This window comes from Dendropsophus ebraccatus, chromosome 1 (assembly GCF_027789765.1).
Source record: "Dendropsophus ebraccatus isolate aDenEbr1 chromosome 1, aDenEbr1.pat, whole genome shotgun sequence".
Classification (NCBI taxonomy): domain Eukaryota; kingdom Metazoa; phylum Chordata; class Amphibia; order Anura; family Hylidae; genus Dendropsophus; species Dendropsophus ebraccatus.
In genome coordinates this window covers 97,974,299-98,000,867 of record NC_091454.1, presented here as the reverse complement: position 1 = coordinate 98,000,867, position 26,569 = coordinate 97,974,299, and the positions used below count along the sequence as shown (strand labels likewise).

The 26,569-nt window shown below is 41.1% G+C and overlaps 1 protein-coding gene across 1 annotated transcript in view; it reads left to right on the top strand.

Annotated features, from left to right (window-relative positions):
• The window catches only part of ARID2 (AT-rich interaction domain 2), a 75,059-nt gene that overhangs the window by 24,280 nt on the left and 24,210 nt on the right, over nucleotides 1-26,569 (top strand). The window contains exons 4-14 of the mRNA XM_069975953.1: nucleotides 12,692-12,825; nucleotides 13,340-13,558; nucleotides 15,044-15,111; nucleotides 16,992-17,058; nucleotides 18,377-18,627; nucleotides 19,464-19,560; nucleotides 19,655-19,864; nucleotides 21,446-21,613; nucleotides 23,300-23,378; nucleotides 23,736-23,870; nucleotides 26,377-26,531. Coding sequence (XP_069832054.1) covers nucleotides 12,692-12,825; nucleotides 13,340-13,558; nucleotides 15,044-15,111; nucleotides 16,992-17,058; nucleotides 18,377-18,627; nucleotides 19,464-19,560; nucleotides 19,655-19,864; nucleotides 21,446-21,613; nucleotides 23,300-23,378; nucleotides 23,736-23,870; nucleotides 26,377-26,531 — 1,583 coding nt within the window. The remainder of the gene's footprint in view (nucleotides 1-12,691; nucleotides 12,826-13,339; nucleotides 13,559-15,043; nucleotides 15,112-16,991; nucleotides 17,059-18,376; nucleotides 18,628-19,463; nucleotides 19,561-19,654; nucleotides 19,865-21,445; nucleotides 21,614-23,299; nucleotides 23,379-23,735; nucleotides 23,871-26,376; nucleotides 26,532-26,569) is intronic.

Here is a 26,569-nt window from a genome sequence, read left to right as displayed (position 1 = left end):
TATGGAAACTACACCCCTCAGGGAATGTAACAAGGGGTGTAGTGAGCATATGGACCCCACTGGTGACGGGCACAAATGTGGAACAATGTGGCGTGAAAATGAAATATTACATTTTTTACACTATAATGTTGGTTTAGCCTTGAATTTATCATTTTCACAAGGGGTTAAAAGAGAAAAAAACACACTATGTGTAGAGCAATTTCCCCCGAGTCCGTAAATACCCCACATCTGGACATAAAGCGCCATGTGGGCGCAGGGCAAGCCTTCGAAGGGAAGGAGCACCATTTGGATTTTGGAGGTTGGATTTGGCTAGAATGGATGATGAACGCCATGTCGCATTTACAGAGCCCTCGTGCTGCCAAAACACTGGAAACCCCCCACAAGTGACCCCATTCTGGAAACTGCACCCCTCAAGGAATCTAACAAGGGGTGCAGTGAGGATATGGACCCCTTGATGATGGGCACATTTGTGCCATGAAAGTGAAAAAATGAAAATTTTCCCTTTCACGTCACATTGTTCCACATTTGTGCCCGTCACCAGTGGGGTCCATATGCTCACTGCACCCCTTGTTAGATTCCTTGAGGGGTGTAGTTTCCAGAATGGAATCACTTGTGGGGGGTTTCCAGTGTCTTGGCAGCACGAGAGCTCTGTAAATGCGACATGGCCCTTGAAATCCTTTTCAGTAAAATTCGGCTTCCAAAAGCCAATTGGCGCTCCTTCCCTTTGGAGGCTCGTCCTGCGCCCCCTTGGCACTCTATCGCCACATGTGGGGTATTTCTGTACTCGGGAGAAACTGCGCTACACATTTTTTGTCTTTTTTTGCCTCTTATCCCTTTAAGAAAATGAAAAATTGAAGGCTAGAACAACGTTTTAGTGTAAAAAATAAATTTTTCTTTTTTCACGCCATATTGTTCAGAAAATCTGTGAAGCACCTGTGGGGTCCAGATGCTCACCGCACCCCTTGTTACATTCCTTGAGGGGTGTAGTTTTCTAAATGGTGTCCCTTTAGGGGTGTTTTTTAGGTTTTGGCACCCCAGAGCCTCTGCCAACCTGAAGTGGTACAGTCAAAAATGACCAAATATAACGGAGGCGTTGAAATTCACTAGGCGCTCCCTTATATCTGAGGCTTGTGGTTGCGTCAAATAGCGCAATACGGCCACATATGGGGTATTTCTATAAACTGCAGAAACGGGGCAATAATTATTGGGGTGCATTTCTCTGGTAATAGGTTTATAATTATGAAAAATATTGGATTACAATAAAATCTCTGCACAGAAAATTAAAATTTTCAAATTCCTTACACACTTAGCTTTTATTTCTGTGACTCCCCTAAAGGGTTAAAACACTTTCTGGATATGCTTTTGCAGAGTTTGGGGGGTGCAGTTTCTGAAATGGGGTGCTTTGTGGGGCTTTCTAACATACAGGCTCCTCAAATACACTTTAAACCTGAACAGGTCCCTAAAAATATCTGATTTTGAAATTTTACTGAAAATTTGGAAATTTGCTGCTAATGTTTTAAGCTTCCTATCGTCTAAAAAAAATGAAAGATAGTTTAATAAATGCCGCCAACATAAAGTAGACATGTTGCTAATGCTATTTAATATATAATTTATGTGGTATAACCACTTTCTGTATACGCAAAGAAGTTTCAAAGTTGGAAAAATGAATTTTTTCACATTTTTTCACATTATTTGGGTTTTTTTCATAAAGATTTGTTATGAGTATCGACTCCAATTTACCAGAAATGTAAAGTACAATATGTCACGAGAAAACAATCTCAGAATCAGCCGGATAGGTAAAAGCATCCCGAAGTTATTAATGACTAAAGTGACACTGGTCATATTCATAAAATTTGTCTCTGTCATTAAGGCCATTTCAGGCTCTGTCCTTAAGGGGTTAACACACTTTCCTCATTGTGATCATGTGTTTACACAGACCTCTGACAGCAGCCCTGCTTCTCTATTCTAGCCTGTTGTACTACGATATTGCATTATGGGGATCTCCACCTCCATTCTGTTTCTACAAACTGCTGCTGTTTTTTCATTCTTATGCACTTACTATACATTATAATCCACATGCTGCTTGGTTATACTCAACAGTAACAGTAATATGACATATCCAGCTTTCTAAAGCTTGGGGTAGGGAACCAATTGTCTGCATTTCAGTGATTCCTTATGGGAAAATTTGCTTTGGTTTAAGAGTGATTTGGATTTCAACCATGGTCCCGGTACGAATTATGCTCGTAATCCAAGGTGTGTGTGTGTATATATATATATATATATATATATATATATATATATATATATATATATATATATATAATTTTATTTACCCCCTCCCGCTGCTGCTCAGTAAATTAACGTTGCTGCAGCCTATGCCTGGTGCTGCAGCGACGTTAAAGGGGTATTCCCCCCCCCCCCCCCCCTTCCCAAGGGCTACAAATATAAAATGCTACCAAATCTAGCTGGTCTTACTCACAAAGTCTCCCTGAAAAGTTATGGTCCTGGGCGGTTGTAATCGCTGTAATCACGTGATTGAAAGACCTGCGTTCCGCCAACGTCACCTGGGACCTGCGTTCCACGTCGGCGGCGTGCCGACGTCTTCAGGAATCTGCGCATGCGCAGTACGTTAGCATCTTCTCCCGCCGTACAGCACATGCGTGGCGTGCTAAAGACGTTGCCGCACCGCTGATGTGGAACGCAGGCCCCGGGTGAGGCCGGCGGAGCACAGGTCTTTCAATCATGTGATTACAAACGTAATTACAGTGATTCCACTGCCCAGGACCGTGACTAGATACGGCCACCATGACTACTTGCCCGGCATTTACATACAGCGCAGGACATCATAAAAGTAAGAATACGGTCTAATAGAGGGGGGCACGGAGGGTTCAGGGGTATGTTTGGGAAGCGTGCTGGGTGAAGTTGCTTTGCATTGAATCCTTATCAATGTCATACACCCGGCTGATGGTTTTCAATGACTGGTAGGTATACTTTGTTAATCTTCCCTCATACCACCTTCCTGTCATTTTTATTGCATGGGACACAGCCAATATTATTCTTTCCACGTTGTGCAATAAAATTCGAACATGCTAAAGAAATTTAAAAAAAAAATTCTTCTGACTTTAAAAGTTTTAAAATGGCTCTTTTCTGATACAGGAATCGCATACATCTTAGATGAGGGCACTTTTTATTGTGCTTTTAAATGTGTAGATTTCTGACTAATTTCTGCCCTTTCAGCCACATTGAAATTTGTGTTTGTGGGGAAAAAAAATGTGTTTTAGGGTGCGTTCACACGTACAGGATCTGCAGCAGAATTGATGGCGCAGATTTGAATCTGCAGCAGATTTGATGGCCCAGAGTTGCTTTGCATTGAATCTGCAACTTCAAATCTGCGCCATCAAATCTGCTGCAGATGTGCTGCTGTGATGTGATTTGATACTGTGTTCAGTTATTTAGATCTAATCTGCTGCGTATTTGTTGCGTATCGCAGCAGTAAATACGCTGCGTATACGGTATGTGTGTTTATACCCTTAGGGTACAAACACACACACCGTATACACAGCAGATCTGCAGCAGATTTGATGCTGTGTTCAGTTATTAACCCTTTAAGGACCGTGCTAACTTTCGTTTTTGCGTTTTCATTTTTTCCTCCCATGTGCTTAAAAGGCCATAGCACTTGCATTTTACACCTACAGACCCACATGAGCCCTTATTTTTTGCGTCACTAATTGTACTTCGCAATGACAGTCTGAATTTTTCCATAAAATATGCTGCGAAACCAGAAAAAAATTATATGCGCAGTGAAATTGAAAAAAAAAACGCAATTATTTTTCTTTGGGGGGCTTCATTTTTACGCCGTGTCCCCTATGGAAAAACTTAGTTGTTATATATGTTCCTCAAGTCATTACGATTAAAACGATATGTAACATGTATAACTTTTATTGTATCTGATGGCCTGTAAAAAATGTTAACAAATATACGTTCCTTAAAATCGCTCTATTCCCAGGCTTATAGCGCTTTTATCCTTTGGTCTATGGGGCTGTGTCAGGTGTCATTTTTTGCGCCATGATGTGTTCTTTCTATCGGTACCTTGATTGCGCATATGCGACTTTTTGATCGCTTTATATTACATTTTTTCTGGATTTGATGCGACCAAAAATGCGCAATTTTGCACTTTGGGATTTTTTTGCACTTACACCGTTTACTGTGCGAGATCAGGAATGTGATTAATAGTTCGGGCAATTACGCACGCAGTGATAACAAACATGTTTATTTATTTATTTTTATTTGTAAAATGGGAAAAGGGGGGTGATTCAGACTTTTATTAGGGGAGGGGATTTTTTATTAATAAACACTTTTTTTAACTTTCCCTTACAGTAATATGAAGCGCCCTGGGGGACTTCTATATACACAGAACTGATCTCCCATTGAGATCAATCCTGTGTATATAATAGAGCAATGATCCATCACATCGGTGCTCTATTATAATGGTCTGCTGCAGACCATCTGAATAGATTGCCGAGCCGGGATCAGCGTCATTCCGACGCTGAGCCCCGGCCGGCCCATTAGAACGGATCTCCCCTCCGCGATCGCATCGCGGGGGGGAGATCCCCCACTGGACACCAGGGAGAGGGGGCACAGCTGCTATTCAAATGCAGCTGTCCGCTTTGACAGCGGCATTTGAATAGTTAATTAGCCGGCCGCGGTGATCGGCCGCGCCGGCTAATACACGCGGTACCTGGCTGCACTTAGCAACCGGGGACCGCGCGCTGCTGAGAGGGCTCGCGCCAGGAGCCCTCTCTGTTTACTCTTAACGGCCGCATGATGGGTATACCCGTCATGCGTCGTTAAGAGGTTAAGATCTAATCTGCTGCGTATCGCAGCAGAAAATACGCTGAGTATACGGTGTTTTTGTACCCTTAGGCTACAAACCCACTTGACGGATCTGCAGCGAGTCCCCTCGCTGCAGATCCCGCTCCCTATACTTTCAATGGCAGACAAACATGCAGCAGGGATGTACATCCCTGCTGCGAGTTTGTCTGCAGCCCACCCCATTACCCCCCCGCCCTCCGGAGGTGATACTTCACCTGATTCCGGCTTGCTTCGGCGGTTCCCGGTGTCTTCAGCAAGCCAGAGCGGGGACCAGGTGAAATATATGCTCCAGCCAGCCGCCCGCCCGCAGCCCCGGCCACCCGATTCATTGTTGTGCTCTAAACTTGATCGCATAGATCATTGTCCTGTTAAAAAATTGCACTGTGGTTGAGGCAGATCTTAAGATGTGAGTTTAGATCGCATTCACCATTGCAGGATTTTGGTATGATCACCAGCAGTACTTGAACATGCTAAAAGATCGCTTCCTAGACAATGACATCTCCATCACCTGTTGTTGAGCTCCTAATTGTGCACCACATATCACAGCTGCATGTTCTTCTGCCAGATGCTGAACCACCCATCTGTATGGTTCAGCAGGAAATGGGACTTGAACGCATGGCAAAATGTTGTCTAGAGTGACAAGGTCTATTGACATCTTTCCTTGGCCCACACAAGGGGGTGTTTGTGATAGTGTGGGCAATCTTGTTGGTCTTTCCATTGAACCCCAGTTGAAGCAAGATCTGCTGCATGGCTACCATTACCATTTTTACTTGCCTGCTGCTGTACTGCTGGATCAGTTAGTAGATTGAGATACCAAATGTGCCTCTTGGATCAGCCAAATGTGGCTTGTCTCTCTATATGTGATCTTCTGTCTGATGCCTATTCATGATTCATCCAGACTTGGTACACTCTTGATAATGTGGTTTGGCAACAGCGAATAAGTGTGGTTAGCACCACACCTGTGGCCCCCAATAATCTGCCTGCGGTCAGAGACACTTAAGTTACCACTTATATCCATAATGGCAAAATGCTGATTTTTGCTTTTGCAGAAGAGAGGTCAGCACATTTCTCTGACAGTCATGCAGCCACCACTGGGTAACATGCTATATGTCACAAGATGTCTGGAGCTACTAATGCAGTGATTGTTTAGTGAGGGAAAACTCATTGAAGCTCACATGTTGCCTATGGCAAGATATTAAGATGTGTTTTTTTTTTTAACCTTCAGTGGAAAGATGACAACTGCAATGTGATTGTTTTTCTAATAATAGAAATAATAATAGTTGTTGTTATTATTGTTATTATTACTATTACCATTATTGCTATTACTATTACCATTATTACCATTACCATTATTACCATTACCATTATTAAGTCTTGTGCACACAGAACAAGATCGGCGGAATTGTCTGCCGCAAAATGCTGTCAGCCTCAGTGCCATAATGACAGTCTATGTGAGGCTCGCGCGCTGCATCTCTCGGCGCTGAAGAATGAACATGTTCATTCTTCAGCGCGGAGAGAGGAGGCGCGCAAGCCTCCCATAGAGTGTCATTATGACACTGAGGCTGACAGCATTTCGCTTTTCTTGCTCTGTGTGCAGGGGGCCTAATACTAGTATTATTAGTATTATGAATAGTATTATTCATATTGATATTATTTGTGTGAACATTTATGTTGTTGGTACTCTCCACGTAGGAGAATGCAGGCCATAACAGTACTTGATGACCTGCAGCTTCTATGAGATTTTTTATGTGGATGTCATACAGCCAATATCTGTAAAATTCACATATCTTGAAGCTGTCACACAAGACATGTCTCTTTGTATCCCAAGTGTTACGTACACGTCCCATTATGTGCTAAAGAGGCATGAAACTGCTTATACTATGAAATTGGCATTTTTATTTTTATCTCTTTAAAGGGGAACTCCAGGTAGAGGTTAAAAAAATGAAACTTCTGCAGAAGCATAATGCATTACTTACCTGTTTATCCCAGTTTTGAAACTACCAAAAATCCATTTGTTTGAGTGGTTTTTGCTCTGTATTGTGTTTTCTGTCCTTCCTGGTTTCATTTTTTCCAGAATGCAGTGCTTTCCCTCAGCTGATTATCACAGTCCCCCATCCACACAATCAGTAAAATTAGTGCAGCAGCTGCTTCTGGACGGTGTGAGATGGTGAATCAGTCAGGGGATTGGGGGATCCAGCCAAGCCTCCTGTGTCATTACACCCTGTCTGTATCATCAGCAAACACACACAATGTGAGACAGAGACATGTAAGATTTGACTCCTAAAGGGGGATAGCGGAAGGAGCAGGAGACAATGTGAATTGGCACAGAGGACATTTTTTTTCCACTTCCTGGATTTCCTTCAGCTACCAGTGTGGCAGAACCGCACATATACGGTAATACATTGTAGACACATCTATATAACTTTTAATGTACTTTTAATAGAAAACAAGTTTTTCTTATCCGGAGTTCCCCTTTAATCTCCCAATTGCTGCAGAAGTATAAATGGTTGGAACAGTCTTCTGTGCCTGGACTTTATGTGAACTCCATTCAAATAAGAACACATTCATAAGAATGAAGAGCACATGACAGGAAGCCATGCAGAAATGAAACGGTATATATTAAAAAATATTCTAGTAATTTAGATGAGGTTACTAGTCAGGAAATCTGTTGATTTTGCAGATTTGATTACATTATTTGTACACTCCTAGAAGTGTTAGCACATATTGGATATAGTTTTACATGATGATTTCTGACCAACTCATGGGTGTAAAGCTGTGAAACTAGTTTAGGTTGTATTTTACTCAGATGCTTTATTGGCAGTCTTGGCTATCTTTTCCACCGTTTGCACTTCATAAGGGTGATCATAAGGTTGTTGGCAGAACACATAGATTTCTGGCAGGACCAGATGACTATCTAATGTGTAATAGGAGTTCAGCCCATGTTTGTTAATTACATATAAGCAATTGTCTGCAATAGCCAAATTTGGCTGTGCTGTTTTTTTTTTTCAGTGGTTGAATGAAAAAAAAACAAACAAAGTAAGTGTTTGGCTAGAGCACTTGAAGTCACCAAGTATTTGCCAGTGTCTGTAAGCTCACTTTTTTTTTTTTTTTTTTGGTAACCACAGTAATTTGTCAGTCATTGCATGATTGTTCTTATGAACGCTCCTATTAGACTTTGATTGAATTTGTTGTTTTCAAATAAGACCGCTATTGACTAGCCTTGAGCCACTGGTAATTTTGGCACAATCCAGTGTCTAGATAACAAAAATTGAGCCACTGCTTTTAACATCAGTCACAAATATTTGTACCAGCTCCCCACTTATTAATCCAGGTAATGAGTAAAGACCTGAGAGGTCTTTTGTCTTAAAGATCAGTTGTAGCAGGTCTGCATCATATATTTTGGCATAGCAGAAATGCTGCTGGTTTGCTGCAAGTAAAGTAGATTTGTCAACAGGAAATCAGGGGAGTAAATAATCCCACAGATAGGGCTACTGCAAAGCCTGGGGTCTGGGAAAGAAGGTGGAGCTGAATTGTTAGGGAGAACAAGGCAGCAGTAAACATTTTTTTTTATTATCTAAGTGGCTTGTTTACTTGTGTAATACATTTATTAAAGATGGCAAACTCCTTTTATGTGTAAATGAGGCTTAGGTGTCCAGGGTTAGCCAGTTTATGACCTCTATATCTAGTGGTTCTTGGTCAAATGGGGTAGGCAGGTGCATAAGTGCCATAGGGCAGTAATATAAAGAACATGATGCAGGGGGAATGCCCCCTGGGCACCTGAGTCGTCTTTGCATAGTTGCAAAAGGCTTTAATCTTGCTGAGAAAATTTGAGAATTAAAATGCTATGCCCAAAAGCCTGATAAGTCCTTTTGCTTGTCTGTCCAACTGTTTTTCTGCTGACAGGTCCATTTTAAGTGCCAGAACAGGCTTCTGAGCATGTGTTCCCTACGCTCCCTGCTGCATACAGCTATACCTTATGAGACAGAGGTTCCTGCTGTGTCTCCATAGCACTCGTCTCCAGCTATGGTGATGAAGCAAAAATTTAATCTCATAAGGTACAGCGGTAGGAAGCAGGGAGAACTATGCTTCATAGCCTATTCTTTCACCAAATTCAAAATATGAGTTAGAGAAATGACACATTGCTGCATGAAAGTAATTTTTTTTTACAAAAGTGACCTCCACTAGGATTAGTGAGCTTATTAGGTGAATTTATGCACAGAGGGCACTGGTCCTGCCTCCAGTGCACCAAATAGCCTTATTTGCCTAGTGAAGAAAGTCAAGAAAATTTCTTTCAGCCACGGCATCCTGTCTGCTGTAGGAACATAACAGTAGTATAGAGACTTCTTACCTGCTGTTACGTTCCCTAAAGAGGGTACTAAAGTGCTGCTGTTACTGCAAGGTGCGAATAGGCATCTATTTGTTGCAGTGAAATGATAGAATCAGGAATTTGATCAAATCCCGGTAAATGATTAAATGACCGCGCCGTTTCATCATTTCCCTGAGGAAAGTCAGGGATTTGATCTAATCCCTGACCCGTCCCACCCCGCCACCATATGCCTGCCGCTCCTCATCGCCTCCGGTCCCATCCGCCCTGCCTGCAACATGCCTCCTGCTCCCCCAGCCTGTCCGCCCTTTCCCCTGTCCGCCATGCTGCCATATGCCTGCCGGGATGTTTGCCGTTCTGCTCCCCGTCTGCCCAGTTGCCATATGCCTGCCGGTAGGTGTGCTGCTCTGTTCCCCCGTCGGCATCTGCCACCAAACATAGCTGGGCGACTGCAGACTCTTTCATTCCATTATTTCCGTGAAAGGGTTCAGGGATTTAAACCAATCTCTGACTTTCTTCACAGAAATGCAGAAGTTGATCAAATCTCTAGATTCTTTCATTTCACTGCAACATATACTCAACTGTCCTGTTCTGCTGCCATCCTCCTCTTCAAAATTCCAGCTCATGTGCCTTCTGGACAAAAAATATATAGTCTATGCCAAGCTGTCATTTTCTGTCTGCACTGCACAACAGTGGAATTTTAGAAGACTACGACTGGGGCAGACTATGGGCAGCCTGTAAAGACAAGGGATGACTCGGACATGCCGAATCTCCCCGGATATTGGGAGTGTGGCCGAATGCTGATTGAAGGCTTTATCTTTTGGCTTATGGTACTTTTACACGGTGCGATAATTCGCCTGATCGCACGATTAACGATTTTGAATGAACGATGGTTTTTTTTATACAATACATTGTACAGATGGAACAATACATTGTACGGAAAATTCGCTATGCGATCGTTTTGCGATCGTTTAAGCCTATCTCACACATAGGGGAAATCGTTGAAAGAATGTTTACACTGAACAATCTGCGAATTTTTTGCGAACGATCTACGATGATTTGTGAACATGTTGAAAGATCAAAATGAACGATTTTTTTACTCGTCGTTTGATCGTTCGCTGCGTTTACACGTACGATTATCGTTTGAATTTGACCGTTATCATGCAAAAACGAACGATCAATCGTCCCGTGTAAAAGTACCATTACACAGTGCATTTTTGGAAGGGGTTATCCAGGATTGAAGTAAATACAGCTGCTTTCCTGCAAAAACAGCACTACACCTGTGTAATATTGCAACTTAGCTCAATTCTTTGACAACTTCTTTAAGGGTATATGCACACGGCCGGGCTCGCAGCGAGATTCTCGCTGCGAGCCCGGCAGGTCCTGGCAGTTCCCATACACTACATACTTGCTGCGGTCTAATGACCGCAGCGAGTATGTAATTATACCGCCCTTAACCCCTTCTGCTCCCCCGCTGTAAGCATACTTAACCTGTCCTTGCTGCACAGGTACGTCCTGCTCTCCCGCCCGTCCAATCAGTGGCTGCGGCTGGGCAACACACTGATTGGCCGGACAGGAGAGCAGGACGCCGGACCCGTGCAGCAAGGACAGGTAAAGTATGCTTACAGCGGGGGAGCAGAAGGGGTTAAGGGCGGTATAATTACATACTCGCTGCGGTCGTTTAAACCGCAGCAAGTATGTAGTGTATGGGAACTGCCAGGACCTGCCGGGCTCGCAGCGAGAATCTCGCTGCGAGCCCGTCCGTGTGAATATACCCTAAAGGTAAACTAACAGCACCGATGTGCATATATCCGTGTTGACAGTTTCGTGTTGCAGATTACACCAGCAGCACATAAATGCCTTCACTGGTGCAGTACTATCCGGTGTGTTGCTAGGAAAAAGTTCTTTATCCCAGGTTGACTGGTACAGATGCGTGTCTGTGAGACTCTGCGCCTGCCCTGCTCTCCGGCTGCTGCTGTATCTTTAGGTGGTGGAGAAGGTGGGCAGCGGCCTAAAGATACAGCTTTAGCCAGAGTGGGACAGGTGCAGACAGTGTTACAGACCTGTAACAGTCAGCCCGGGGTAAAGAACCTTTTTTTTTTTTTTTTTTTTTTTTTTTTTTGTAAAGTAAAGGTATGTTTGCACTGCTGCAGTGATTTACATGGGGAAACTGGCAGCACGGATATATGCCTATCCGTGCTGTCAGTTTTCATGTAAGCAATGTTTTGCAGGCTGGGAGCATTGTTTGTGGAAAGCATTAACCAGTTTTGTGGCGCTAGCCCTAAACCCCGCAATATTAGGAAGCCCCACAGAGAATTAATAAACGGCTGCTGCGCATGTGTGGTACGGACCGTTCTGGATAACTTTTGTCTGTTCTCATAAATTGTGGGGATCCCAGCAGTTGGCCCTCTCTCCCAGTCATCAGCTTGTTATACCCTGTGAGTTGGGAATATGCCTTTAAAACCTGTGACTGGAGAAGGTAACGCAATGTGCAGACTGTTAATACTTTGTTCTGTCTGTGCCTTAAACTGGCACTAGTTTATGAAGTCATTACATATAAATATATTTGTACTTCAGCAGGAAGCTTTAGATTTTTATTTGTGTAACTGAATATATTGCATTACAGAAAAAAATATATTGCTACACTCTGCTGTTTGTATGTTTTTAGATTAACATTGTTTTAAGCGAGCATTTGCTTGCTCATTGGCTGATTGCTGGCTCTACTACATGAAGAGATATCTGCCTGATTTAGCAGACAATCTCTCTGTGTAATATAACCTTAAAGTGATTCTGTACCCACAATCTGCCCCCCCCCCCCCCCCCCCCCACGGTTGGCAGGTGATGCAGTTATTGTCCTAAAAAACAACTTTAAAACTTGGGCCCGATGCCCTACGGGTGTGGCTTAGAATATCTGTGCCCTAACCTTGCACCACCCCACCATCCCTCCTCCCCACCCTCTTCATCATTAGAGATGCATGGACTGGACTGGAGAGAGTGAACAGCTGATTGGTAGAACTCTGGGTGAGTGGCGACCCGCTTCCATTAACCTCTGATTAACTGGACTTTATATTATGTTACGATTTGGACTTTATATTATTCGGATTGACGATCAGCCTCACTTTATCACTGGAATGGAGTATACTTACCTGTATCACGCTTATATTTCACTAATTTATATTGTGTTTCATATGAATAGAGTTTGTTTATATATGCAGAACAGAATGATATCACTAATTGGGGGGCGTGTAGTGGGAGGATCTTCCATGTTATATACCCACCATGTACTATGTTGTATCACTGCTTGAAAAAGATCTCATGGAGTAGATCGAAACGTTGCAACTGATGGGTGAATAAAACACTTTTGCCTTTTCACTTTAATCTGCAGTGCCGTCTCATTAGAAGTTCATACACATATATATATATATATATATATATATATATATATATATATATATATATAATTTTGTTACAGTGACTATGATATTATGTTTGCAGATACTTGGAAAAATATGAGAAAGTACATCATTTCGGTGAAGATGATGATGAGGTCCAGCCTGGCAATCCTAAACCTCAGCTTCCTATTGGTGCAATACCATGTACATACAACTACCAGCAGCACGTTGTTCCAGGTATGTAGACTTCTCAGGATCTTGTAGTAAAAGTTGATGGTTCCAAACCATCTTCCATTTCAAAATTTGGGAAAAAAACCCCACATGGTTGATGGACTGCATGCTCAGCCAGTCAATAACTGGGGCAGGACACCACTCCAGTCACTGATTGGCCCAGTGTGCAATCAATCAGCCGAGTGGGTACTTTCCCCCCAGAGTCGTGACAATATCAGAACTCGGGGGGGAGAATGCCTTTCTACTGGGGTTCTGGAGCCTGTGACTCAGATGTTTTGGGGCATGGGGAGAAGTAAGTAGTGGTTGTTTACTATGTTCCCCCTTGTTGGCTGTCTTTTTTTTTTTTTTTTTTTTAAATTGCCAGTCTTTTTCTTTAACGATCCTTAGCAACTATTTTATTAGTAAGTTACCGTTAGAATTATAGTGTTCTCATTAAGTTCTGGTAAAAAAATGTATTATGTATGAAGAATGTACAGGTATCCTGTCAGATGCTTACTTTTGTAATCTTGTCTTTTTGCAGACTATTTGCGTCAAAGTTATGGGCTTACAATGGACTTCAATACACCAAATGACTACAACAAACTGGTGCTTTCGCTATTATCTGGGCTCCCAAATGAAGTAGATTTTGCAATAAATGTTTGCACCCTACTGTCTAATGAAAGCAAGCATGTTATGCAGCTTGAAAAGGACCCCAAAATTATAACCTTGTTGCTTGCAAATGCTGGTGTGTTTGATGATAGTGAGTATCAATTTTAGTTTTCATATCCAAATGCACAGTATACCTGCTTACATACGTAAAGTTCAGTGACTTGTATGGCTGCTTTGTTGACATTTAAAGAGGGTATTCCTATCTGGACTTTTATGACTAATCCTTTGGATAGTTCATAAATGTATGCTCCAGTTCTGAGCCTGCTGCTTTGTGCTGGAGATACTTATTGGGCAGAATCAGGCAGGTGTAGCCCCATGTAATAAAGATAACGATCGGCTGAGGTGACGATCATTGGCTGATTGTTGTTCTTCAGCAGGTTTAAAAAGCATCAACTGCCGACTGCGCATCTCTCCGTGTAGGAGGTGCACGATCAGCGACAATGAAACATTGTATAGAAAATAAAAAAGTAATACTTGCCTGTCCGTGCTTCCCGTTTTCTTCTTGTCTTCTCACTGCTCAGCAGCGGCTGTGGAGAGAAGCCAGAAGGAAATTGGGGAACAGTAAGTATTACTTCTTTCTCTATACACAGCAAGGGCTGCACAGACATCGCTTGCGTGTCCGTGCAGCTATTGCTACACGATTATCAAGCCATATAATAGGCTGTACCAAGCGCCGGTATAGCAGATCAGCGCTCGCTTGCAGATAATGTCAAGCTGTGTAATACGGCCATTAGTCTCCAGGAGGGGGGGGGGGGGGGGGGGGGGGGGGTTTCAACATGTATTTTATTTAAACGGAATACCCCTTTTAAGATTATTTGGTCCACACTTTGATATAGTTGAATCACAACATAGTTGGATATCAAATAAAAAGTAGCAATGTGACACTCTAAAGTATATTTCCACATCAGTGCGGCAGGCTGTATTTGAATAAAAAAAATGTCAGGTAAATGAAAATATGGATGATGATGTATCGCTGTTATCAACCTTTTTTTTAATTTTCTTAAGCCTTACAGAAAGTGTAGCTTTTGGTGCTACACTGTTTGTGCAATTCCCGTTAACATGAATGGGAGCTATGCAGGCTACATAGAACAACCACCTTGGCTCTTGAGTGGCAGCAAAACAAGCTCTAAAGGGCCTGGTAACACACAATCCCATGATAGGCACGGGTCCCAGAGGTGGCACCTACGTCCATTAAACATTTAGGCTTTGGCTACAAGGTGGCTTAGCACATTTATGTTAGTTTCATTTATTTCCCCCCACATTAAGGTATATTTTTGGGACAAAAATACAAATGCTGTCATGTCCAAATCGCAGACTACCAGATATACATACAGCAGATTATTTTTTACTAATTTACAGTACATGGTAATATATATTAAGTCAGTATTAATATTATCAATAATCTTATGTATGGCTATAAAAAAATCCCATTTACTTACCTGCTGTGGATTTTATCTATGCAAATCCACAGGTAAAATACACAGTATTTCCTGAACATGTAAATCTAGCATTTTCATTTTTTAAAAGTTGTCTGAGCCTTGTTTATTGGGGCATTTTTTCTGTTTTCATTTGCTAGCTCTGGGAACATTTTCTGCCGTGTTTGGTGATGAATGGAAGGAAAAAACTGATCGTGATTTTGTACAGGTAATATACAAGGTTTCCTAACTTGCGTTTTATTTTTATTTGCAATAGGAATGTTGTGGAACAATGCAGGCTATATTATTTTTGGTAACTTTTATGCATTTTCTCTTGTTTTAGTAATTCCATAGGGTCCATTATATAATATAACTATTCTTTATCTACATATGGATTACTAGGTTGATGTTTTAATTCCCTTTTAGGCGATTACAATAAACTTAAAGCGACTCTGTACCCACAATCTGACAATGCCCCCCCCCAAACCACTTGTACCTTCGGATAACTGCTTTTAATCCAAGATCTGTCCTGGGGTCCATTCGGCAGGTGATGCAGTTATTGTCCTAAAAACAACTTTTAAACTTGCAGCCCTGTGCCAAACGGGAGTTTCTGTGCCCTAACTTTGCACCACCCCTCCTCCCCACCCTCTTCATCATTAGAAATGCCACTGAAACATTTACTCCTGCCTGAACATTGCACAGCTGCTTAACGATCCAGCCCATGTGCTGGTTTAACACAGCTGATGAATAGGAGGCAATCTGCCTGGAGCATTCCTAATGATGAAGAGGGAGGGGAGGAGGGACGCAGAGGTTGTGCCAGCCTTATTCATACACAGTCTAGGCCACAGCCGTTGGGCACGGGGCTGCCAGTTTAAAAGTTGTCTGACCGCTGCACAGATCTTTAATTAAAAGCAGCTATCTGACGGTACAAGCTGTTTTGGGGGGGTCAGATTGTGGGTACAAAGTCGCTTTAAAAGGCATGTAAGGTACTTGTGTGTTTACTGGAAGTTGTTTAACTTTTGTGCTACAGTTAAGGCAGCTGTGATAAATTCCATGATTAAAAAAAAAGCATGTTACCAACTAAAGCATTCATCTTCTGTTTTACCCTGACTCTGTGCTCCAGGAACAGTAGTCACTGAGGCGGTGGTATTAAATGCTGATGCATAAATACATTAAAATAAATGAAATATAAGTTTACTAATACAATGTATTAAAAAAAAATTTTTTATATTCTCCAGAGTACCACTTTAAGAAATGCAGCTAGGGCTGAGACAGTCCATGTAATAACATACTTATACCCTAAGGGGTTGTTTACACATCTGTAGAATTCTGTCTGGGCATGGATGGTGTCATGTGGACTGGACCTGGGAGCTCCCAGCATTATGATTAATTATGATGTCTGGTACTCTTAAATAGTTTAAAGGTTTGAGCTAGTGTACAGACACAGCCACATGTCTGTGTCAGTACACTAGCGTGAACTTTTAGGGCGACTTCACACGTACTGTATTGCTGCATATTTATCGCACAAAACTCGCATGAAAATAGCTGCGTTTTTTGTGGTGTTGAACTCGCATGTGAGTTCAATAAAACATCCAATAAAAATCGCACCAAACACGCAGCGAGAATACACATATATTGACTTGATAGCAAACAGTATCGCTGCGGATTTATGTACGAGAAACTTGCAGCGATAAATACGCAACGATACGTTACGTGTAAAGGCACCCTTAAACTGTTTAGGGGCTCCCAACATTATAATTAATCATGATGCTGGGAGTTCCCTGGTGCAATCATCAGAACACCATCCGTGCACGGATGGAATTCTACGGATGTGTGATTGACCCCTAACCGCTATCTGATATACCTTTTTGTTGTTGTTGTTGTTGTTATTATTATCTTTTTTTATTAATGTTATACATAAGAATACCTAGCAAATGCCCCACGCAGCAGTGACCACCAAAGAATAAAAGGTTATTAACGTTTTACTGCAATGTCATGATTACAAAGGTTATCTGCATACTTTATGGTTACACATTTAAAAAAAATAGTACTGATATATCATTCTATTTGCTGTATAAAATAATTTTTATTTTATTTTCCACATTTTAGTTCTGGAAGGATATTGTTGATGACTATGAAGTACGTGACCTCATATATGACAAATGCAGATCTCAAGGTGGGAACTTTTTTTTTTTTTACCTCTCCATAGAACCGCACTGTTTTGAAGGCTGTTTAACTGCCAAATAGATGGCTGTTCTGCTGCTTCTGACATAGTTCCAAAAACACACTGCTCTTTACTGTACGGTGTGCTCTTCGCCTTCCCCTCTTGTTAGAGATAGCAACAGGAAAAGGAAAGAGGTTGTACACAACATATCATAGCATTGAGGGGACGAAAATGTCCTAGTGCTTAACCACCTATTACACGGGGTGACTAGAGGAGCAAACGAGCGCTGTCAGCGGTCATCGTTCATGTCAGCTGATCACACGGCGAATATCGGCCGTATTTCGTTCCGTGTAATAGGGCCTTTAACCAGGGTAGATCACACAGGCTGTACTGTATTACAGTGTAAATGGTACACACACACACATTGTGGAGGGAGGGAGGGAAATTCTGTTTGCATCACTGGATGTTGGTACAATGGAGAAGAGATAACTTCATAAACTGCAAAAGCAGAAAGTTGTACAAGAACTAAGCTGGGCTTCCACATGAGTGCTAATGAAGGCAGTAGCATTCTGGAAGCACTGTCCTACCATATTGCATGTACACTATTTCTGGGAATAACATAACCACATAAGAAAAGTCTGCAACTAAGAGTTGGTTGCAAACCTGCATATTAAAGGGTTGGCGAAATGAGTACCGATTGCAGCCTTTAGGAAAAATCAATTTCCAACACAAAGAATTTCTAATAGGTGAGGTGTTTTAGATTACTACGGTAAGGTACTGAGGTCTATGTTTGTGCTACTTTCTGGTAAATGGTAACACTTAGAGACTTACTCATGTGATACATAATCATAAATTTCCCTTTTTCTAAAACCGCCATTGGGCATGGTATATTGTTGCTTTTGTTTAAAATGTATAAATGGTTTGAGTATATTGTACACAATCTAAGCTGCTAATAAATTATGATATCGCTGTATGTATCCTCAATATGACAACGGTGTTAGGCTTAGCGCCTAAACCTTATAGATTTCACAAGAAAGTCCTGAACCCACCACAGCTGCCATTATGATGACACTGGGTCCCCACTGCAGTTCGCTTTCAGTGGTATTTTGTATTGGAAAATAAATGCCACTCAGTCAGTTACTGGCCGACATGGGTCACCAGTGCAGCCAGTGATTGGCTGAGCAGGCAATTACATCATCAGGAGTCCAATAACCCTCCTGTATGCCTGCTATACATGATACATTTTATTAAGAAAAGATAAGTCTTTTACCTATGTTATTTTTCTTTTAAAAAGAGTTCAATCACGGAGTTAAATGATTTTGTTTTGCAGAAGGTACATCTCCAGAGTCCTTATGGGACTCATTATTTCACCCTCCTAGAAAGCTGGGCATTAATGATATTGAAGGACAGCGTGTTCTCCAGATAGCAGTAATTTTGCGCAATCTTTCCTTTGAAGAAAGCAATGTTAAACTTCTGGCAGCTAATCGGACTTGTCTCCGCTTCTTGTTACTGTCGGCTCATAGTCACTTTATTTCTCTCCGACAACTGGGACTTGATACATTGGGGAATATAGCAGCAGAGGTAAGGGGAGTGTGTGTGCAATAGGTGCCTGGATATTGTTTTGTTTAATGATTTTTAATGTGTCGTCTTGGGGTCCATTTACACAGAAAGATTATCTGACAGATTATCTGCCAAAGATTTGAAGCCAAAGCCAGGAATGGATTTGAAAAGAGGAGAAATCTCAGGCTTTCCTTTATGACCTGTTCTCTGTTTATAGTCCGTTCTTGGTTTTGGCTTCAAATCTTTGGCAGATAAGTCAGATAATCTTTCTGTGTAAATGGACCCTTATACATCCATGTTTCCCCATGATTAACGTATGAATAAGCAGAACTTAACAGACAAATCTTATAATAATATGTTCATATTTTATAATATAAATGGATTTTACTATTCATAACATCTGATAATGTGAAAGGATTTATGTTTAACATTCTAAATACTAAGGCCTCAGTAAAGTATTTGATCACTATATTTAATCTATTTTGCATCAGCAATGGCTTTCTATTATATTTTTTCAGCATTTAGAATTCCCTGTTTTGGCTTCAAAAAATAATTGGACCACTGATCATATTATGAAGTGTGAATGAGGCTTTAGGACACTAAATGTATTCAGTATGAAAATAGCCTAAGCTATACTAGACAACTAGACAATATTGGTGAAGCCTGACATTATTAAAACCACTTGTCACTTGCAACAAAGCAACTGAACATAGAGAATTTGTACTCTTTTCACAATACAATAACTGCCTGTAAATTGAACAATCTGATACATGCTTGTGTATATTTGATATTACTGTAAATGTTAAATCATGTTGGGAGTATCTTTTAGCACAACTCTATTTGTCTTTCCTCTGCAGCTTCAGTTAGATCCTGTTGATTTCAAAACCACTCACCTAATGTTCCACACCATAACAAAATGCCTAATGTCACGGGATAGATTCCTAAAAATGAGAGGTAAACCCAAGACTTGTCTTTATGTATTCCAATGTACTGTATTATTCACTGTTATGAGACTTTTTTTTTTTCTTCTCTCCCCCTTCTTTACCAGGCATGGAAATCTTAAGTAATTTATGTAAGGCTGAAGATAATGGAGTTCTTATCTGTGAGTATGTGGATCAGGACAGCTACAAGGAAATAATATGTCATCTTACTCTACCGGATGTACTACTTGTAATCTCTACTCTTGAGGTGCTCTATATGCTTACGGAACTGGGAGAAGTAGCCTGTGTCAAGATAGCAAATGTAGAGAGAAGCATAGGTAAAATATTTTAGTATTTTTTGTTTGTGTGTGTTCGATTTTAGTATTACTTTTTTGAAATTGTATTCATGTTTTTAATCCGCTCCTGGTGTGTTGAAGCAGTATCTGTTTCTTATATTATTTAATTCATTATGATCCACATATTGTTGCAACAGCTGAATCACACAACCTGAGCAAAATTGCAAAAAAAAAATAGCCCTCCGCTCGCAGCCTGGCCCCCCGCTCATCCGCAGCCCCGATCGCCGCCACGGCCGCGAGCATACGTTACCTGCTCCGCGTACCAGTCTTTGAAATCCCCGACTCCCCTCTTCAGTGCATTAATTGGCTGAAGAGGTGAGCCAGGAATTTCAAACGGCTCCTCTTCAGCACTGATTGGCTGAAGAGGAGCTGTTTGAAATTCCCGACTCCCCTCTTCAGCCAATCAATGCACTAAAGAGGGGAGCCGGGGATTTTGAACACCCGCTATGCCGAGCAGGTAAGGTATGCTCGCGGCGGGGGTGGTGATCGAGCCGGCACAGGGGGCTTTCGCGCGACGACTGTTTACACGGAACGATCGGCGAATTTTTTGCAAACGTCGAACGACTATTTGATAACATTTTGAAAGCTCAAAACGAACGATTTCTCCTTCGTCGTTTGATCGTTTGCTATGTTTACACGTACGATTATCGTTCGAATTCGATTGTTATCGCGCAAATTCGCACGATAATCGTTACGTGTAAACACACCTTAAGAGTGCCCTAACATCTAAACATAGCCACATACCTAATTATTAGAAGATGTTTACACTTTTGCAACCCAATTATTTTAATTTTTCCAATTTTATTATATTTTTTTAAACTTTTGACATGTGACACAGAGCAAGAGGAGAACTTGCTAAGCAAGCAAACATACATTTCTATGATATAAGTATTCAAACTGATCAGCAGAACAAGGGTAGGTTCAGTCTACGGAATCCACGCAGAGAAGTTCTGGCAGACTCTGTGGCTCGTACGTCTATTCTTTTGGCGAAACGCGGAATCGCGTCTATGGCACAGGCGGATATGGGCGTAGCCGTGAATGGGTATGAGCCATGGAATCCTCCTGAACTACTCTGTGTGGATTCCGTAGTCTGAGCCTACCCTTATTCTACTGATCAGTTTGAACACTTATATCATAGAAACGTATCAAAAGTTTTGATCAGTCAGATATTGGGTACAGAGTTGCTTTAAATACACATGCATAAACATCCCTTTAAGTTTGACTAGATCCATGCTGGTTAGGCTAGGTTCACACTGCGTTTTCAGCATCCGTTTTTTGCAAAAAACGCATGAAAAACGGATTCATTTGTGTGCATCCGTTTTTCCATTGACTTACATGATAAAAAAAAGATCCGTTTTTTTTTTTGGTGGACCAAAAAACGTTGCTGACCCTATTTTTCTGGACGTTAAAAAAAAACGGATCTGTTAAATGGATGCTGAAAACTCAGTGTGAACCTAGCCTTATGCTACTAATGTTTTTGAGGAAAATTTAATTTAGCTTTTGAATTTTTATATGTTAAAATATTTTGTTTAAATGTTTCTTTTTTGTGTTTTGTTTTTATAGATACCTTGGTATGTCTTATTTCTATGGACATTCAAATGTTTGGACCTGATGCACTAACAGCAGTAAAACTTATGGAGCATCAAAGCTCCAGCCATCAGGTGGTTTCTGAAATTCGTCCACAAACAGTGGAGCATGTAAATTCTTCTGCTAATGCAAGCTCTGCTCCAGGTTAGATTCCAATTGATAAATATTTTTTTCTTTTAATGTAAATGTGCTTTCTGTATAGAGTGTTTTCATAAATGATACCTTTAGCAGATTATTCAGTTGAGGCCTTATAATCTGTGTTCCCCAACATGAGGTTCTCAGAATGCTTCAAAACTACAACTCCTATCATGCCGTGTCAGATTAAGGCTGTCAAGACCTGCTGTGGGTTGTAGTTTTGCCACAGGTTGGGAAACATTGCCTTATGTACAGGAATGTCTTTATCCCCTTCATATTGCAGCCAATTAAAATTTTTATGTTTTATGTTGTAACCTTTTTAAACCCTATAAGTATATGTTTTTTCAGGGCAAGCAAACGCATGGTTCCTTTCATATATCTGTGCTTGCGTAATGAAGAAACGTGCTTTCATTCTTCCATGCTAAATTGTCAGAGGCTTTCCAAAGTTCCCCAAGCAATAAGAGCTGTAAAGCCCTCCTTGCTCCCCTCCCACCCCTGTCCCTGCTTGTCAGGCAGCTTAACCCCAAACAGGGGAAGGTATTGGGGGCGTTTGCAACGTGAATTGCAGCTGACAGATTCACTTTAAGGGTTGGAGTTGAGAAACATTGTCCTAGGGGACTTGTGTAAGCAGTCATTTGATTTGCTCATACAAATCAGTACATATGTACTGCATTAATCCATTGGTTTGGCACTCTATTAGTACAGATTGCTGTAAGCAGGCTGTATCAATAGCCAAGTCACAGCAGCCACGACAACAGAGGTTTTCTGCAAATGCATTTTGAGGAGCCGATTCATCCACTGCACCACTTGTGATGCACTCCTGCACTGTTGACAGCAGCATTTAAAATGGCCTGCCAGATTTATAGAGGACCTAACTCCTGAGCCTTCTCTGTACTTCCTAATGCATGGGTCTCCAAACTGCGGCCCTCCAGCTGTTGTGAAACCACAACTCCCATCATACCTGGACAGCTTAAAGCTTTGGATTTGGCTGTCCAGGCATGATGGGAAATGTAGTTTTGCAAAAGCTGGAGGGTCGCAGTTTGGAGACCCATGTCCTAATGCATACTACTTGTACCTCTTTTTTTTAAAGGTTTTATTTATGCAATTTTTGTCAATACAGAAAAATGCTCAACAAAGCAAACAAGAAAACTCAGACAATGAGCTGCCTAATACAGGACCGGTTGGCAGATCGCTCCAATAAGCATTAATATCATAAAGAGAGAGAAATCGGAAGAATCATTATCTAGGCAGTAAAATTTCCTGAGACAGAGATTGTGGTAAACTAACCACAACTAACGCCTAACCAGAAAGGGCTATAGGATAATAGCAGCAACTCAATGTCTGGAACCCCAACTGGAGGCCATAATAACAACACACTTTAAATGAACGTACACACCAAGCAGTCACACACCATTCACACCCTGCCGCTTCCCACCCTCAGCCTCCCAGCCCCAGTACTTGTGCCCCTATTTTACTTAACGCTGCACAAAAAGTATTATGGCATGTTCTGACACCACCTGTATTGAGAATGGGGTGGGGTATTCACAAACAGCTGTCCTATGGTACTTGGTTTACTTTTAGCTTTGGTTTAGAACCTGCAAAGGTATTCTTCCGTAAGTGCTGTGTGTCAGACTGCAGTACTCCAATGCTTTTGAGCAACATTGGTTTTATTTTTTCCCCCCCCGTTTTTCCCAGCTTCTAGACCAGTCAATGCGCATGCTGTTCCACCTCCTGGTATCGTGGAAATAGACAGTGAAAAGTTTGGATGTCAGTGGTGAGTACAAACTGCTTACAAGGTATATGTTATTAGAAAATGGCCTTTTTTTTTTAAATGAAGTTTTTATTTTAAACATATTATTAACAAATTATTTGTTGTGTACATGTGTTTTGCGATTTTATTTTACTATATGTATTGTAAAAAAAAAACACCCATAGGATAGGCTCAAACAATATATAAACAGAGCCTTAGCTATGTATATAGTGTTTCTATAATGTCTTATTTAGGCTTCAAACAATACAAATGAGCTGTCATCTCTCTAAATTTTACTATATTATATTTGGTTAATATTCCTTTCTCATACATTTTCTTTATAGTAAATTTCAGTAATGCGTCATATTTTCTTTTATGCAGGTTGAATGCACATTTTGAAGTGCACCCCGATTCTTCAGTGTCAAGGTCAGAGATGTATTCTGAATACCTTTCAACTTGCAGTAAATTGGCTAGAGGTGGAATTCTAACTTCATCTGGGTTCTACAAATGTCTTCGGTATGACAACTTGATCATAATTTCTTTGTAAGAGATCAGTTGGTGTTGCTTAAAATTCTAATAAAGAGTCTATACAGTTATACAGACATTTACTGATCCCCAGTATTTAAATGTGAGGGCAGTACATTTTGAATTCAAAATGAGTAACAATATAGGTAGAATGATGTATTCTGGTCCAGAACGTGAAAATATCTCTGGACAAACCTGTTTTAAGTTGACATGTTTTTTTTTCCTGTTTGTGCATAATTTTACCTTTCATTTGTACTATACTTAAAGAGGTTTTCCGGGTAACAAAAACTATTTTATAAATTATCCCCCTTCCCAATACCACCCTATGTCTATTATACATGTAAAACCTAGCTTGCACCCTTTCCCTGTTTTTTCTTCTTCTCATACTTATCCGCTCTGGACATCTAAAATTCTTTTCTCTATGTCCATTCTGACAACTTTCCGATCCCTCTGCCCCCCCTCCTCTTTGTAGTCACAGGACATGTCATCTCCTGTCTTTTGGGCCGGGTTAACTGTCTATTGACTTGGAGACATCTTTTGCATCTCCATGCACCTGTTCACTAGTGAAAGTGCTGCTTCTATAGACTTACATGTGTCCCTGAGCCTAGGTTTCTGTACTATGAAAAGTTATAGCTCTACCGCTGCTTGCTGTCAGTGAATGCGGGCTTATGTACCTGTCTTGTGTCACAGCTCTACATATTGTAAGTGTTATGGATGTTCTTTGAGTCTGGATAGAAATAGAATGTTTTCATTCACAGTCATATGCCCATTATGCAGCACATAGCTATACCATGTGTGCGTCAGCTCTGCTATATTACCAGCTAGTATGGAATACATATTGGGGTGATGTGATGCAAAATCAGTGAGAAAAACAGTGCTGTGGTTACTGTGCAATAGTAATGAAAGCAGTGGGCAGGAAAGAAAGCTAAGGGGGCTAGTATGCAAAGGGACCAATCAGGAATGCATGATGGGAAATGTAGTTTCCTATCTTGGATGTAGATCGGCTTTTAGAAAAATGTATAGCTCCGGAATGGCAGCAACTAGAAAGAGGAGAGAGCTCAAAATACTCAGGGGGACTTGGTGAGTAAGACCAGCTAGGTTTTGGAGCTTGTTTTGGCTCTTAGGTAGATAACCCTATCTTTATGTTTGTGTTTTCCCCTATTACTTTTGTATTTTTCCGTCTGCAGGAATGTTTTTTTTTTTTTTTGTCTAGTGTTCAATTTTGTTGTAGATGGGACTTTTTGACCACTTTTCACTCCATTGTTTCTGAAATGTTTAATAGTTGTTTGAAATATTGAAAAAGGATGACTTGAATTCTGTTGTTGGAGGGTTACATATTTTAAAATCTATTTTTTTTTTCTTTTCTTTTCCATTTTATTTTATTTTATTTTATTTTAATTCACATTTCAGTCCCCCATGGGCTTACTTACACCATGGTAGGTTAAGAGATTAAAATGAGTTGCAGCACATTAGGGGATAGGAATCTGATACTAATAATGATTGCACAGGTTAAATGCTACTGCTGTATTTCCACACCTCTATATTTGAGATGTTTAGAAATTCCACACTATGACTTGGGGGATGCCCACTCTGCAGCTATATCATAGAATCTGGTGGAAAGTCAGACATATGTATGGATAACAAGCTGCTTATTGTATACTGCCATATGGGGCACTCCATGGCTGGGGAAATTCTTTCTAGAAGGTTTTACCCAGTGGAGGGAATGATGGCTTAGAAGGATAGAACACAACTGTACCATCAGGTACATTGCTGCTTTTTTAACCTTAACCGATAGGCAGGGAGGCAGGTTGCGCAGCCTTTTTTAAAATTTATTTATTTCTCCCTCTAACATGCTCCCTGGTTTCTGCGCTTGGCGCTAGTCTTTTCCTGAGCACCAGCTAGCCCTGGAGCATTATCTCCCCCCCAGTGTAACCATATCCCTTGCCCTTGTGACGTGGTCCTACTGATTATAATGGAGCCATGTCACAGAAGGGAGGGGGTTTCGTCACACTGCGTGGCAGCATCACCAGTGCGCTTGGGTGGGCCTGTGCTTGGGAAAAGATGGGTGCGGGAACCAGGTGACATAAAAAAAAGACTGCACCACCAATCGTTTTAAGGTAAAAAAGAAAAAAAGCACTGATGTACCTGATAGCACATTTGTTTTGCACGGTTTTCATCCCCTAGAGCTCTGTGCTGAACACTTTGCCAACCCCTTTCTCTTAGTGACTAACTGTTGGTCTTCTGATTGAATTGTTGACCATAGTGTGCCCAGAATCTGATTTAATCTCTCATGCCAGTCATTATAGTGGGTGCCTAGGTGTATATTAGTCTGCTCCTGGTGTGAGTTATGGGCACATGAATTGGCGACTGTACAGCAACAATAGACATACATTTGCAGTCATTTACAGCAATATGTTTACTTTTGAGATGTGACTATTCTAATAAAAGTTATGGTGTGCTAAGAAACCCCAAGTTTCTGAAAATATTTTTGTTACAGGTCTGTGTTCCCTAACCACAATATCAAGAGAGTAGAGGATCCAAACAACAATGGGCAAGCTCATATTCATGTGTCTGGTGTGAAACGAAGGACCTTACCACTCCCTATCCAGATGTACTATCAGCAACAACCAACTTCTGCGGACACAAACACAGGTCAGTGTAGTTTTCTCTCTCTCTGCTAAAGATGCAGC